A 15744-nucleotide genomic window follows, 5' to 3' on the forward strand; every position below is an offset into this window, starting at 1 on the left:
CTAAAGTAGTGGACTGACCAACAGACTGACATTAACATCAGAGCCGTGCTGCTAGTGTGGCTAAAAGAAAAGAGAAGAAGAGACAGTCATGTTGATATGAACATTAGAGAAACACATCATGGAGCTGAAATATGATCCTGCTTCCTCATTTGGACTCATTCACCTCAGCTGACACGTTCAACAGCAGACAGGTTTTTGTAGCAGTCTGTCTCACTGTGGGAGGATATGGCTACCTCATCTTTGGCTCTGGAACTAAACTGTCTGTAACAGGTAAGAACAAACATTTATTTTCCTTCAGTTGTTTTATTGTAGAAGCTGAAAATGTGTTTAAAGTCAGTTTGTGCTGCTTCAGGCTTTACATGTTAGTTTTTCATCATTAGTAGAGAATTCATCTGCAGCCATTGTTACATAAGAAAAGCTCAATAATCTCTGAAAACATGTTGAAATCTCACTGAACAACTAAAGTTATTCTTTATTTCTGCAAATATTAGTGATGTTACAAATATTTAGGATTTGATCCTCTCAGTGATTCTGCTGGTTTTCAACACAAGATCATATTTGATGTTAAAAATAATATGTTTGGTATTAAAATGTACATAGAAATGTCAGCTTTGGCTAAATGTAAATAAAAACATTGAGAAATGTGTTTGTTCAGAAAGTCTTTTTTCTAAAGAATATATGAATATGTGAGTTAAAACTGATACTGTTAAAAAATAATAAAAAGAATCATGTTTATTTAGCAAGTAATGATTTAATAAACATATTTATGTGTTCAAGAGCACAATAATAAATACTTTTAACGGTTAAATTAATGTATTATTTAAGAATATTTTTAAAATTAAATAAAAAATAAATTAAATTAAAATTTTATAGAAAATAAAAAACATTCTAACTTTACATATAACGGTGCAAACTTAAGTGTTTCAATCCTGATGGACTGTTTAAATTTATTTAAATCATATTTGACAAAATTAAATGTTAGTTCTCAAGAACAGCATCAGACGGCGAACATTTCCGTATACTTGAATCAATATTTTCAAGTTTATAATTATAAAAATATTTCATTTCATACATAAAAACTATGAACATACTTGTGAAAAGAAAACACTGACATTCTATTTCAGTGTTAATTTTATTAAATTAAAGTGTGTAATATTAAATATTTAAGATGTTATCTCAACGCTGTGAGCTCTGAAATTTTTTTATTAAAGTTTTAAATAATAAAAAAATATATGTTAAATGTCTTTGTCATTATTATGAAATTACCCATAAAAGTCCTAAAAGGAGAGAGCTTGTTCGAGCTGGCAGTGGATAATAGAGGGAACATCACTGACACACTGAGTCCAAACACAAACAGGACCAGTGGTTCACACAATTCAGAATCACCTGTTAAATGAACAAACATGTCTTTGGATTGTAGATGGAAATCAGAGCACCCAGAAAAGAACGACACAGGCACCGAGAGTTCCTGCAAACACACAGCAGAGCCCCACCCGACCAGCAGGTCTGACCCCACAACCTTCTCCCTTTGAGGCTACAGCGCAAACCACCACATCACCATGTCACCATTATGTTTTCAAATATTTCTTATGAAGCTAAAAAGAGGAAACAACAGAACATAATCTCTGTTTTTTCAAACAGCAGGACCCAGAGTCCACGTGGAGGGGAACAGCTCCCTGCTGTGTGTGCCCCCAGCCATGTTTCCTCACCTGGTCCAGCTGTCGTGTAAAAGACAGAAGAAGAACGGCCGGCTGGAGGAGCTGCCCCCTGCTGATGGAGAGCAGCTGGAGCTCAGAGAGTCGGGACGCAACACCTCCATCTTACTGATCCATCAGCAGGAGAAAAGCACATATAAATGTACCTGCTGGGTGAAGCACGAGGGGGGCACAGTGGAGGCCCGAACACAACAAGGTAATGAAGGCTTGGTGACTGTGTTCAGCAGTGATTCAGCTTCATGTGGAGATGCTGTCAAAGAGAGCAGAGCAGCAGAGGACTGACATTTCTCACTGCAGCTCCAAACATTTGACTCCTTTTCTTTATCCACCCACAGATTATCTTCCTTCTCTTCCTTCTATACACGAGGTGAAGCTGCTCTGCCTGCTGTACACAGTGCTGATAGTGAAGAGTCTGGTGTACTGCTGTGGACTCTCTCTGCTGATGATGCTCACAAACAAGGGAGCGTCCACCAACTGCACACATGCTGACTGACTGTTTCCTGCTCGCCTTTTCTCACCATCAGATTTCCTCCAGTCAGCAGTCAGAAATGTAAATTAACTTCTGGTTGGTTCAATGTTTCATTACTGAGCATTTGACCTTTTTTCATTTAATCATCTTAAACTGTGTAACATAAATTTACAGATAAACATGTTTGATGTGTTTGTAAAAGTGTAGATTCTTTATGTGAAGATTTCTTTTGTACATCTCTGCAGAAAAACTGATGCATTCAGATCCCACCATAACAAAATAACAGTGTAGTTATTTGTCTGAAGTAAAAATAAAGATTGTGATTTTAAGAATGCATTTCTCATTTCTTCTGTGATACATAACCTGTGTGACTGCAGCATTCACAGATCATAAACTTGCTCTCCTGCAGCAGACGGGCTGTGTGGGTTTCTGCTCTGCAGCCTCCACACCGTTAGCTGTGGCTTTCACTTTAATAACACAACGACAGTTACAAGCATGAACTCTGCTTCAAGTTGTTCAGGAAGCATCTGTGTTCATGTGTGTGAGAGAAACAAAGTGTGAACTCAGAGCTGTTACACAGTTGATGTTTAGTACGATCACAAAAGACAAATACAAGATGAAGTCTGAACATTAAATCCCACAGAACTCAAGTTGAACCGTTATGATTTAAAAACACTGAAAAAGGGAATAAATTAAGACAAGATTTGTAAAAACAATTTCACAAAACACCATCAGTTCAGATGGATGTTGAGCATCTTTCCATCTTTTTCTAATAATTATAAATATGTAAAATGTTTAATCAAAATGTGTCATTGATTAATCAGCTTAATTATTCAGACTAGTGCAATTTATACAAATAATATAATTGAAATAAAACATAATTATTATAATTAAGAGCAGCACAGAGAGACAAACTCAAACAAAGAACATTCATCAATTTGATGATTGAACCAGTGCTGAATATTTATTAAGTTCACCCACGCTGTGCTGTAAATTCTGTTGATATGAATATTAAGATTTAACCCTCATAATGTCCCGATTTCCACACACCTGTGGTCCTCAGGGTCACAAATGTGCCCACTTCATTTCAGTGTTTTTAAAGTATAAATTGTCGATCAATTCAGTGTAAAAAATACATGAAATGATCAGTTATTGTGATCATTGTTTCACAACCAGAGTCGGTCGCTTTAACAGATGATCACAGACGGCTTTATGTCAAAGTTAATGTAGGAAGCTGTTTTTAAACGACTTCAAGTTTTTTACTGGCAGCAAATAATCAGGTTTTCCTTTGGGCTCAAAAATGACCCCGTCTGCTTTGACTGTTTATAAATGAAAGGTATAAAATATCATCCATCTCTGTGTTTCAAGGTTTGATTCAACTTTATTCCAACTCATTGCCTGACATGTGTCTGTATGTTGGCATGGTAGGAACAGCAGGGCATGGGTCTGAGTGAAGGCAAACCTTCATGAGAACAAAGTGCAGGAGGACAAATTAGAAATTCGCTGAACTTTAGTGACGCTTTTAAAGAATCTGTGATTTTAAAATCTTAGATGCAAATATAAAATCTGATGAGATTTATTCCACAGATTTGTGTTTTATGTCAGGGTAAATAATCTCTAACAAGTTAAGTGATTTACTATGAAGTGAAAAAGACCAAATATGAAACAGATGTTGTCATGGAGGAGTGGACTCAGGCGCAGACAAACTCAGACGCTCGATGGCGAAGAATTAAGTGAAGTTTGTTACAGGAGGTTCGGTGTGACGACAACGAGTGATGAAAACAAACATGAACTAAAGGCGAGGGCCTAAAAATCGGCTCTGAGGTAAATGACTCATTTACAAGGTATCAGGTATCACAGCATGCTGTGAGACGCTGTCAGCAGCACTGAAGGAAACACTGTGAACAGTGTTGAGACCACACCAGCCTCTCCCATCCTTTTGTCTTATAGAGATCACAGAGATGTTTCCAAATATTCCTGCTTTTGTACTGTTGTGTAAATGTGTGTGTAAAGGTGGATGACTGCCTGCTGCAGATGAAATCTAACCATGGCTACAAATAAATGAAGCTGACGTGAAACACAGCCCTGTTTTTATTACTGTTTATAGATATTAGAATTGATGATCATCATTTTAATGATTCTTAAAAAGGCTTTAATGAATCCTTCAGTCTGAAACCAACTTGGAACAAAACACATTAGAAGATGTGGGAAAGAACCACAGTGTGCACATATTTAAACACACAACAGAACCACAGTGTGCACATATTTAAACACACAACAGAACCACAGTGTGCACATATTTAAACACACAACCGAACCACATGTAAGTAAGTAAGTAAAACTTTATTTATAGAGCACCTTTCAAGATAAAAATCTCAAAGTGCTTCACAGAAGCTAAAACCTTAAAAACAAAAAAAACAAAAAAGAATTTGACTATAAATTATGTTTCATGAGATTTTATTCTTTTAAAGTCCTTTGTTTATAATTTATGAACTTTTAAATGATTTTTACAGAATATTATTTTTTATGTTTGTATTTTTCTTTATAGTTTTGTTATATTTAGTTTGTACGTTCAGAGTTTTCATCACAGCTGTTAAACCACAGATAACAGTGTGTGTTACTAAATTCACAGCAACATGAATGTTTCTGAGTGTTTGTGCATCATGTGACCCAGATTTTTGGATCTGCTGTCAGATTGAAATGAAGACGATGAAACCACAGCAGCTTCAGCTGAGCTGTCAATCAGCAGCAGCAGTCTTATCTGTGGGCCGCAGGGGCTGATGGGAGCTTTGAGGACCTGTTAGAAACCACGTGGCCCTCGTCTGATCTCACAGCTCGTCCTTGTTTGGCCTCAGCTGCATCAGAGCGCCACTTCTCCCCAGGTTCACCAGAGGAAACACCACTGCACAAAATGCTTTTCCTCCCAGCTGCTGCTCTGTGCTGTCTGTGTTCAGGTGAGTGTTTCCAGCCAATCAGGAGCCAACAAAGTCAACCTGTAACAAACACTGTCACACTAACCTTCATCTGTCTGTCTGTGTCTCTACAGCACTGGTTACCATGGCAGCACAGCTGATTCAGGAGGATTTAACATTGACCAGGAGAGTTGGAGAAAGTGTCTCCTTCAGCTGTGGAGGGACTGAACAGTGTAGCAGCAGTTTACTCTGGTACCAGAAGAAAGAAAAAGAAACATTCCAATTTTTGGAGTATACAGACGTGTTGACAATAGAGAAAGTCAAACCTGATCATTCAGCCACCTACTACTGCTCCTGTTGGGTTTCTGATCCCCACAGTGAGAAATGATCCCTGCAGCCTGAACAAAAACCAACAGATGAACAGATGTCAAACAGTGTCTGTGACAGGAAGAGAGCAGTAAACCACAGCCCAGCTTCACATGTTTCACCTCCATCTCAGAGTCACAAACATACTGAGCTCAGGGACCATTTTTATTTACTGCTGTCAGAAATTCAATTCTATTTATTTCTGTTTAAACAGATTTTTCATCCTGTTTTAAGACAGAAACAAGAGGAACAGATGACATCAAACTTCCAAATGTAAACAAATGTATCCTCAGTCCCACAAAAACATTTATTCAAAGTGAAAGAAAAACAGATTGTGTCAAACTGAGTCAAAGTCCATCCCTCATTCACAGTGTTAATGTTCTCTTCATGAAAACTCTTCCAGCAGCACTTGTTGTTTAACACCTTTCAGTACATTTAACCAGACACTTGGACTGATGTCAGGTCAGGATCTTGTCCTTCTAGCAGCGGCTCATTAGGACGCTGATTTTGTTGGACACATTTCCATCAGTTTCCTGTGGATGTTTATAGAGGATGAATTAGTCACGGTGCCTCATCTTTCTGTCACCTTCTTTTCTCTCCTATCTAAACAAAATGATTTTGTATCTGAGTATGTTGAATCCAGAATCACAGGATAAGATTTCTGTTCATTTTTCCCGACGAATCACATTTGAACAGCATGCAAGCAATAGTCTGTCAGGAGAGCAAAAGAGTTCATCTGCTGAAAATGCATTGCATCATCAAATATAATCTAGACATGTGCTTTCATAGACAACGAGCAATTGCAGGAAGTTGATTTCTTGCCCAGATATCTGCTGGATAAACCAGAAGCCCAGAAAACTTGTGCGTTGTATCCAGAATCTAAGTCAGCAGACTAATCGATGGGTTCCCAGATTGTCCAAACACAGCAGGTCATGGCTGCCCTGACCTGGTTGTGCCAGAGGTTTGTTCTCTTTTTACGCATTTTAGCCAATAAAGGCAGAAATATTGGAATTTATTAGTAGTATTATTGGAATTATTAGAAATTGAAATAGTCATGGACTGGTGTAGAAACAGCTTTTAGGGCGGATCACCCCCGGGTCTGTTGCTATGGATTACTATCTCACAGGTCGATCAGTAAACTCTGTCTGATCTGTTTCTTGATTTTTGATCTTCACTTTCCGTGTCCTAAATTTTGTCCTGCCAAGCTAAAGCTGAATTATTACATTTCATATCAAATATAAAATTAGGATTCAGCTACAGTTGAATGGGCATTTCTATATTTATATAAATATATAAATAATTCCCTTCTCGGGTCCTCTACCAGAGGCCTGGGAGCTTGTGGGTCCTGCGCAGTATCTTACCTGTTCCTAGGACTGCGCTCTTCTGGACAGAGATCTCCTATTTTGTTGTTGGGATCTGCTCAAGCCACTCACATAGTTTGGGAGTCACCACACTTAGTGCTCCGATTACCACTGTATCCTGTACACTATGCTGGCCAATTGGTTATGGCGTTCCATGTATGCCCTGCCTGCTAGCATCTTGCACCCTGCTGTTATGTGCTGGATTGTCTCTGGGGCATCTTTACACAGCCTGCACCTGGGGTCTTGCCAGGTGTGATAGACTCCAGCCTCTATGGATCCTATGCTCAGAGCTTGTTCCTGTGCTGCCATGATTAGTGCCTCTGTGCTGTCTTTCAGTGCAGCCACTGGTAGGATTTCTGGATGTCAGCCACCTCCTCTATCTGCTCCTATATCTCCTCTATCTGATACACACCGTGCAGGGGCCTGTCCTCCTGTAATGGTTCCTCCTTCTCCTCCTCTTTCTTTGATTTCTGCTGCCTTAGGTATTCACTGAGCTTGTGGTCATTTGGGCCCATCTTCCTGATGTATTCGTGGATGTTCGTTGCCACATCCTGAACTTTGGTGCTGACACTCACCAGTCCCCGGCCTCCTTCCTTCTGCTTAACATACAGTCCCAAGGTGCTGGACTTCGGGTCAAACCTTCCATGCATGGTCAGGAGCTTCTTTGTCTTGATTAGGGATGGGTATCGTTTAGGTTTTATCCGATACCAGTACCAAACCGGTACTTTTGAAACCGGTTTGGTACTGTGTGTGTGTGTGTGTGTGTGTGTGTGTGTGTGTGTGTGTGTGTGTGTGTGTGTGTGTGTTAACAAAATTAACTAACAGTTAAACAACACCTTGGTGGCAGAGCCCCTGGGGTGGACGAGGTCCGCCCAGAGTTCCTGAAGGCTCTGGATGTTGTAGGGCTGTCTTGGTTGACGCGTCTCTACAATGTTGCATGGCGATCAGGGGCAGTACCCCTGGACTGGGAGACCAGGGATGGTGGTCCCCATCTTTAAGAAAGGGAAGAGGCCCCAGGGCAGTCCCAGGACACGCTAGAGAGATTATCTCTCTCGACTGGCCTGGGAACAACTTGGTGTTCCCTGGACAAGCTGGAGAAGGTTGCTGGGGAGAGGGCTGCTGCCCCCGTGACCCGGCCCCAGATAATTGGAAGAAAATGGATGGAACTAACTAATATCAAAATTGTCTGTAATTAATTGCGATTACATTTTTTCAACTTTATATTTAAGCTTGTAACTGACATTTATGCAATATAATGAAGTAAAACTGGTGAAGCTGTGATGAGAGGTAAAATTATTTCTTTCTCACCACATAAAAAGAAAGAAGAAAACAAAAATATTGAGGAAGCAGAAAAAACCATCAAATCCCTAGAAGAAGCCTACGTGTCACACCAAGATCAGGAAACATTGAACAAAATACGCAAAAAAACCCTAGAATTAAATGAAATATTAGATTATTCTGTTATTATATGTTACCTTATATATGGAATCAAAGTAGTTGAATTAGAATACTGCTGTAGATCACATTATACCCTTTAATATAGAGTGTGTGAGCTGTATGTAGTGTAGTTCTCATTATACTTTTGAGTTAACAGAACATATTCACATATTAGTTCATTAGATAAATGTGCATCACTCTGTATCCTTGATCTGCTGGGAATGTGTTACACTGTTTTCTTGACATGCTTAATTGTTGAATCATGAAGAGAAGGTTGTAAGCAGGAGACTCTGTGTCTAAAGACAGGGGAGATAGACAGACCACATTCCACACCCCCACCTTACAGAAAGCAGAGAAACAACTGCCGAGGTCATAACTTAGGCGCTGTAACAGAGAAAAATGTGATGTTTTGGCTTTTACGACTAGCTGGGGGCCACTAGAGACTATAAAAAGCTGAGCAACCCGTCACCATTTTGAGACATGTGCCTGACCCTCTGGTAGCATCTCTCCCGTCCGGACGTTGTAATGCTCTGACTGTTGAATTGTATGGAAATAAATGATTGTTGATTAAGCATTTATACACCGAGTATTGTCCCTCCTTCAGCCCAAAGATTCAAAGAATTGGGAGAATTCAACAGAAATCATTATTAAAAAAATAAATTATTAGTACAAAGACTACGCTAACAAAATTTTGAACATGGTAATAAATCTGGTCAATTTCTAGTTAACAAGGTAAGAAGAAATAAAGAAAAAAACAACTATATGTGTCGTTCAAGATGTATCTGGGAACACAATATATGATCCAAAGAAAATAAACCACATTTTCAGGGATTTCTGTAAACCTTTATATCCACCACAAATAAACCCATCTAAAAAAAAGAATTATCAGTTTTTGGACAACATAACTCTTCCAAAATTACTAGACTGTCATGGTCCCTGTACCTCGCTGGCCGACCCACTATTAGGCGATATGTTTGTTTTGGTTTTGCTCTCTCGCTCTCTCTCTTTCGTCACGGCGATGCTCATTGTGGGCTCCCGCTGCTGGCCCACATACCTGCTCTAATCACCGCACCGGCCGCAGATTCCAGCTGATTGCAGTAGTACTTAAGATGGGGGATCTATGCTAGTCTTCGCTGGATCGTTGAGCTATCAGCGTCAGTCAACTAGTAAATCTGTAAACCTGAGTCTGTAACCCATTTTGTGATTATTCCACTAACCTGACCTTTCTTTGTATAGATGGTTTCTGGAACCCGACTACAAGAGGAGTGACTGAGGTGGAGATTTTCGAACTTCTGTACAGAGAGTGTGGAGCACTTTTTCCCTGATCCCCGTTCCCCCACGGACCCCGGCGACCTGGACCCCCTTTTCCCTGCACATTGTACAAAGTCACCTGGTGTTGTGTTCACTGTGAATAAAGGCACTGTCTTTCGCTTAAAGGAAAACCCTGGGCTGCGCCTGAGTCCCTTTCAGAATCCGTGTCATAGAAGCTCTAGCAATTGCACTGGATTCGCCACTGACATCAGGTGAATTCCAGGAAGCCCTGAAAAGTATGCTCAATAATAAGGCTCCAGGTCCAGATGGCTTCCCTTCAGAATTCTGCAAAGAATTCTGGACGATTCTAGCACCAGTTTTTACAAAACATTGCTGGAAATCAAAGAAGGAAGAATGGCAGACTTCCACCAAATAGGAATTCTGCAAACATTAATCTCCTAATAAAACCAGGCAAAGACCCTGTATTTCCCTCAAGCTATCGTCCAATATCCCTTATAAATGTAGACCTTAAAATAATCTGCTCTCTCAAAGAGGTTAGAGAAAATAACCCCCCTTTTTAATACATCCTGACCAAACGGGTTTCATAAAAGGTAAGCACTCATCAACGCACATAGATTATTTAATTTAATAGACTACTCATACAGTAAAAACATTGAAACTACAATATTATCTCTGGATTCAGAAAAAGTGTTTGACAGAGTAAACTGGAAATTTCTATTTGCAACTTTACACAAATTTGGTTTTGGAACCTTTGTCAGGCGTTGTGTGGAGGCGAGGAGGAAGGAACCCAAACGCAGGACTCGCAGGTAGGTGAAGACTGATGAAGGTTTATTATAAGGAGTGGATGAACAGAACAGAGGTAGAAAATGGCTGGCTGGCTGGACGACTGAACTGAACTGAACTGAACGACATCATCACATGTACATCAATGACACGACAGTGAATGGGTAGAAACAGAGGGCTTAAATACACAGACTGGTGATAATGATTATGAGAGACCGGTGAGTACACAGCTGAACATAATGAACTAATGGGAAGAGGACTGAACATAACGCACACAGACCAAGGCTAACACAATAAAACAGGAAGTGGAACAGGCAGTAGATAAACAGTGAACAAGAACTGAAAATACTGGGTCACCGACCCAGGAACCCTGACAGTACCCCCCCCGACAAAGGCCGGCACCCGACGGCCAAAAGAAAAAAAAAAAAAAAAAAAAACAGAACAGGGCGGGCGGAGGGGGCCCAGGACGGAGGGACGGAGTCCACACAGAGACAGTCCAGGTGGGCGGCCACGTGGCCGAGACGAGACAGTTCAGGGGGCCGACCGTGCGGACGGCAACGGCGGCGACGTGGACACAGTTCGGGGGGCCGGCCGTGCGGAAGGCAACGGCGGCCACTCAGGCGAAGGCGGTCGGGGGGCCGGCCGTGCGGAAGCCAACGGCGACCACTCAGGCGAAGGCGGTCCGGTGGTTGACCACGCCGGCGACGAGGAGAGGGCGGCCGAGGAGCAGCTGCAGGAGGCGGCACGGGAGGCGGCACGGGAGGCGGCACGGGAGGCGGCGGAGACTGAGGAGCAGCTGTAGGACCAGGCGAAGCAGAGGCCGAGCCTGAGGCCGGACCAGGCGAAGCAGAGGCCGAGCCTGAGGCCGGACCAGGCGAGGCAGAGGCCGAGCCTGAGGCCGGGCCAGGCGAGGCAGAAGCAGAGCTGGGTGACAGCGAGGCAGCCGCAGGTGGTGGCTGGACGGGCTCCTCGGGCCCTCCAGCTGACGAGGAAGGTTGCCGGACGGGCTCCTCGGGCCCTCCAGCTGACGAGGCATGAGGCTGGTGCGGTTCTCCTGAACCCCCAGCTGACGAGGAAGGTTGCCGGACGGGCTCCTCGGGCCCTCCAGCGAAAACGGTCTCAGAACCAGTGGGCACTGGAGCCCCTGGCATACACAGGACAGGGCCAGCGGGTGCGGAAACCCCTGGCTGAGGAGCGGCCGGGCCAGCGGGTGCGGAAACCCCTGGCTGGGCAGCAGGGTAGCTCACAGCAGGCTCTGGGTACTGAACAGGTTGGTGGACAGGAGGCGACTGGACTACTGACTGGACAGGAGGCGACTGAGCTACGGGTGACTGGGCAGGAGCAGACTGAGCTACGGGTGACTGGGCAGGAGCAGACTGAGCTACGGGTGACTGGGCAGGAGCGGACTGGAGAGCAGGTGAGTGAACTGACGGGGCTGGAAGCTGAACAGCAGGCGAGGGAACTGACTGGAGTGGAAGCTGAACAGCAGGCGAGGGAACTGACTGGAGTGGAAGCTGAACAGCAGGTGAGGGAACTGACAGGAGTGGAAGCTGAACAGCAGGTGAGGCTGACGACGGAGCTGAGGTTGGTGTGGCTAATGGCTGGGCTACAGACTGAGCTAATGAGGGAGATAAAGCTACAGCCTGAGCTAGTAAGGCCGGTGCCTGAGCAGGGGACACTTCAGCCAGCCTAACCAGGGATAAAGCTAGTGCGTGAAAGGCTGGGTCAGGAGGTGGATGAAGTGGTGGACTGATTAGCTCTTCCGTGCCTCCAGAGCGTGAGGGCACTGGCTGGAGAGCCTCAGCTGAGTCTCTAGGGGGGTCAGGCTGGATCCTGGCCGTCCTCAGCCTAGGCGCTGGGACAGGCACGGGAGGTGGCTGGACACCAGTCACCCCCACTCGAGAAACCGAAGCGGGTGTGGCGGTAGACTGGGTCGCAGCTGCCCTCCTCCTGGGAGCTGGCACTGGTGTGGGGGTAGACTGACTGACGGGAGTGGAGATAATGACTGGGTGTGTGATGTTAGCAGGTTTATTGGGGATTGTTCTGGTCTTCCTGCCACCACTATTTACAGTCTTTCGGAGAGCAGAGCAGAACAAATCTTCCCAGTCCACAGAATCCTCCAGGAGGGAAACATCCCACGAATCAGAGATGGGGTTATTGTGCGTTTTGAGTGAATAATCAGATGGTGAGTGCGAAAAACAGTCACTGGAGCTCACCATCGGGAGTGGCTGAAAGTAGTCCGTTTTATGGCGGCGTGTGCGCCGATTTCTCCGGGAGGAGGAAGCGGGCGGGGTACACGTCCGAGCCTCTGGCACGGGAGCCTCTGTTGAGCCGAGGTGGAAGACGGAGCCGCTGTGCCGTGGCGAGGTTGAAGGTCCGGTGAATGAGGCAGGTGATGTGTGAGCGTGGAGCGGAGTGGCGAGAGAGGGAGCGGCCGAAGCGCGGCGTGAAACGTCCACTCTCCGCGGCAGATGCTCCGGTGCAGGTGAGGCAGCAGGTGGGGGAACGCGGCGTCTCCGAGGCCCGCCAAGAGCCAAGCGAGTGCCCTCGAAGACGTGCTCTCGCTCCGCGAAGAGCCGCTGTCTCTCCTTGAGTTTTTCCGCCCACAAGGAGAGCGCTACCTCCTGCCGCTCATAGAGGTCCGAGTCCGCTGGGTTCCTAACGTGTCTTCGTGGCACGGGTCGTGTCATTCTGTGAGGCGTTGTGTGGAGGCGAGGAGGAAGGAACCCAAACGCAGGACTCGCAGGTAGGTGAAGACTGGTGAAGGTTTATTATAAGGAGTGGATGAACAGAACAGAGGTAGAAAATGGCTGGCTGGCTGGACGACTGAATGAATGAATGAATGGCTGGCTGGACGACTGAATGAATGAATGGCTGGCTGGACGACTGACTGAACTGAACTGAACGACATCATCACATGTACATCAATGACACGACAGTGAATGGGTAGAAACAGAGGGCTTAAATACACAGACTGGTGATAATGATTATGAGAGACCGGTGAGTACACAGCTGAACATAATGAACTAATGGGAAGAGGACTGAACATAACGCACACAGACCAAGGCTAACACAATAAAACAGGAAGTGGAACAGGCAGTAGATAAACAGTGAACAAGAACTGAAAATACTGGGTCACCGACCCAGGAACCCTGACAACCTTATTCATTAACTGGTTAAAAATATTATATAATTCCTTAACAGCTGGTGTCAAAACAAATTCAAATTCAAATTCAAATTCAAATTTTATTTGTCACACACACACAACCATACACAGTATGACATGGGGGTGAAATGCTTGTAGCTGTACAATGCCCGACCATTAAATGACAGAAGAAAGTTTTACAATATTTACAATTTACACTTTACTACAAAATTTACAAATTAACTTAGGAATTTACAGTAAAGAATGTGAAAATAGCAGAAGAGATTATAAAGATAAGGATTATAAATTATAGGAATTATAGGATTATAGGAAATGTGTGGTGACGTGTGTGAGAGTCCAGTCCTACACCTGGTTCAGGCCCCGAATAGCCTGGGGGAAGAAGCTCCTCCTCATTCTCTCTGTTTTGGCCTTAAGGGAGCGGAAGCGCTTCCCAGACCTCAACAGTGAGAAGAGTCCATTGTTGGGATGGGAGAGGTCCATCATAATCTTCCTAGCTTTGGACTTGCACCGCTTGGTGTAGATGGACAGCAGGTCAGGGAGCTCTGATTGAATGATGCGTTCTGCCGAGCGCACCACCCTTTGCAGATCTCGTCTGTCCTGCTTGGTGCTGTTCCCAAACCAGGTGCAGATGTTTGCCGTCAGGACGCTCTCGATGGTGCAGGAGTAGAAGTTCGTGAGCACCTTCAGTGGCAGATGGAAGTCTCTAAGTCTTCTGAGGAAGAAGAGACGCTGACGGGCTTTCTTAACCAGGGTGTTGATGTGACAGGACCATGACAGGTCCTGAGTGATGTGGACACCCAGGTATCGGAAACTGTCCACTCTCTCCACTGGCGTGCCACTGATGATGAGGGGTTTGTAATTCCTCGCCTGCTTTGTAGTGAAGTCCACGATCAGCTCCTTAGTCTTGCTGATGTTTAGGAGGAGGTTATTCTCCTGGCACCAGGTCTCCAGGTTCCTAATCTCCTCCAGGTAGGCCGTCTCGATGTTGTCGGAGATCAGGCCCACAACAGCAGTGTCGTCAGCAAACTTGACAATGGAGGTGGTGTCGGATGTGGCTACACAGTCATAAGTGTACAGTGAGTACAGCAGGGGGCTTAAAACACAGCCCTGAGGCACTCCAGTGCTGAGTGAGATGGAGGGGGAGACTTGTTTTCCCACCCTCACTGATTGGGGTCTGTCTGTGAGGAAGTTGAGGATCCACTGACACAGTGATGAGCTGAGTCCTAGATCCGTCAACTTGGTGAAAAGCTTAGAGGGAATTATTGTGTTGAATGCTGAACTGTAGTGCACGAACAGCATCCTAACATAATTCCCTCTGCCAGTGTCCAGGTGACTCAGGGATGTGTGGAGCAGGTGAGATATGGCATCGTCTGTGGAACGATTAGTCCGGTAAGCAAACTGAAGTGAGTCGATGGTGGGAGGAAGTGAAGAAGTGATGTGATCTCTCATCAGTCTTTCAAAACACTTCATCACAATTGAAGTCAGTGCTACTGGACGGTAGTCATTGTGGCAAGCGGGCTGTTGTTTCTTTGGAACAGGGACAATAATGGACTGTTTGAAGCACGTGGGAACCACAGCTTGGGCCAGGGAGAGGTTGAAGATCTCCGTGAACACCGGTGCTAGTTGATCAGCGCAGGCTCTCAGGACCCGGCCAGGGATTGCATCTGGTCCTGCTGCCTTCCTGGTGTTCACCCTCCTGAAGGTGTTCCTCACGGCATGCTCTGTGATGACGAATGCATTTTCTTCACTGGTGCACTCCGAGCGCGCGCAGCCGTTTGTTGTTTTAATTGCTGCGGCGTCGAAGCGAGCATAAAACGTGTTCAGCTCATCAGCCAGTGAAGCATCTGCATTCATCATTGAAGAAGCTGGTCGTTTATAGTCCGTTATAGTCCGCAGTCCTTTCCACAGGCTCCTAGAGTCGCACTGTCGTAGCTGTGACTCTAGTTTTTCCCCGTAGCTCCGCTTTGCCTTTCGGACCGCGCTGCGCACGTTGTAGGACGCAGCCTTGTATAGGTCCATATTACCGGAGACAAGCCCTTCATTGTAGGCAGCGGTGCGTGATCTCAGAGCGTCGCGGATGTTTTTATCCACCCACGGCTTCTGGTTGGGAAACGTTCGGATGATAGTTCTTTCTGCTGTGTCGTCCGCTAGTTTCCCGATAAATCCCACAACCGCTTCCGTAAACATGTTGATGTCATCAGAGCTGCGCCGAAACATGTCCCAGTCTGCGTCATCCAGTGCGTCCTGCAGCGCGGCCACCGAT

General features: G+C 44.8%; 1 protein-coding gene across 1 annotated transcript in view; it reads left to right on the plus strand.

Annotated features, from left to right (window-relative positions):
• The window catches only part of LOC106676803 (immunoglobulin lambda-1 light chain), a 35915-nt gene that overhangs the window by 15452 nt on the left and 4719 nt on the right, over positions 1-15744 (plus strand). The window contains exons 3-5 of the mRNA XM_076876705.1: positions 223-270; positions 1421-1504; positions 1642-1911. Of these exons, the coding sequence (XP_076732820.1) occupies positions 223-270; positions 1421-1504; positions 1642-1911 (402 nt within the window). The remainder of the gene's footprint in view (positions 1-222; positions 271-1420; positions 1505-1641; positions 1912-15744) is intronic.

Source organism: Maylandia zebra, linkage group LG18 (assembly GCF_041146795.1).
Source record: "Maylandia zebra isolate NMK-2024a linkage group LG18, Mzebra_GT3a, whole genome shotgun sequence".
Lineage (NCBI taxonomy): Eukaryota > Metazoa > Chordata > Actinopteri > Cichliformes > Cichlidae > Maylandia > Maylandia zebra.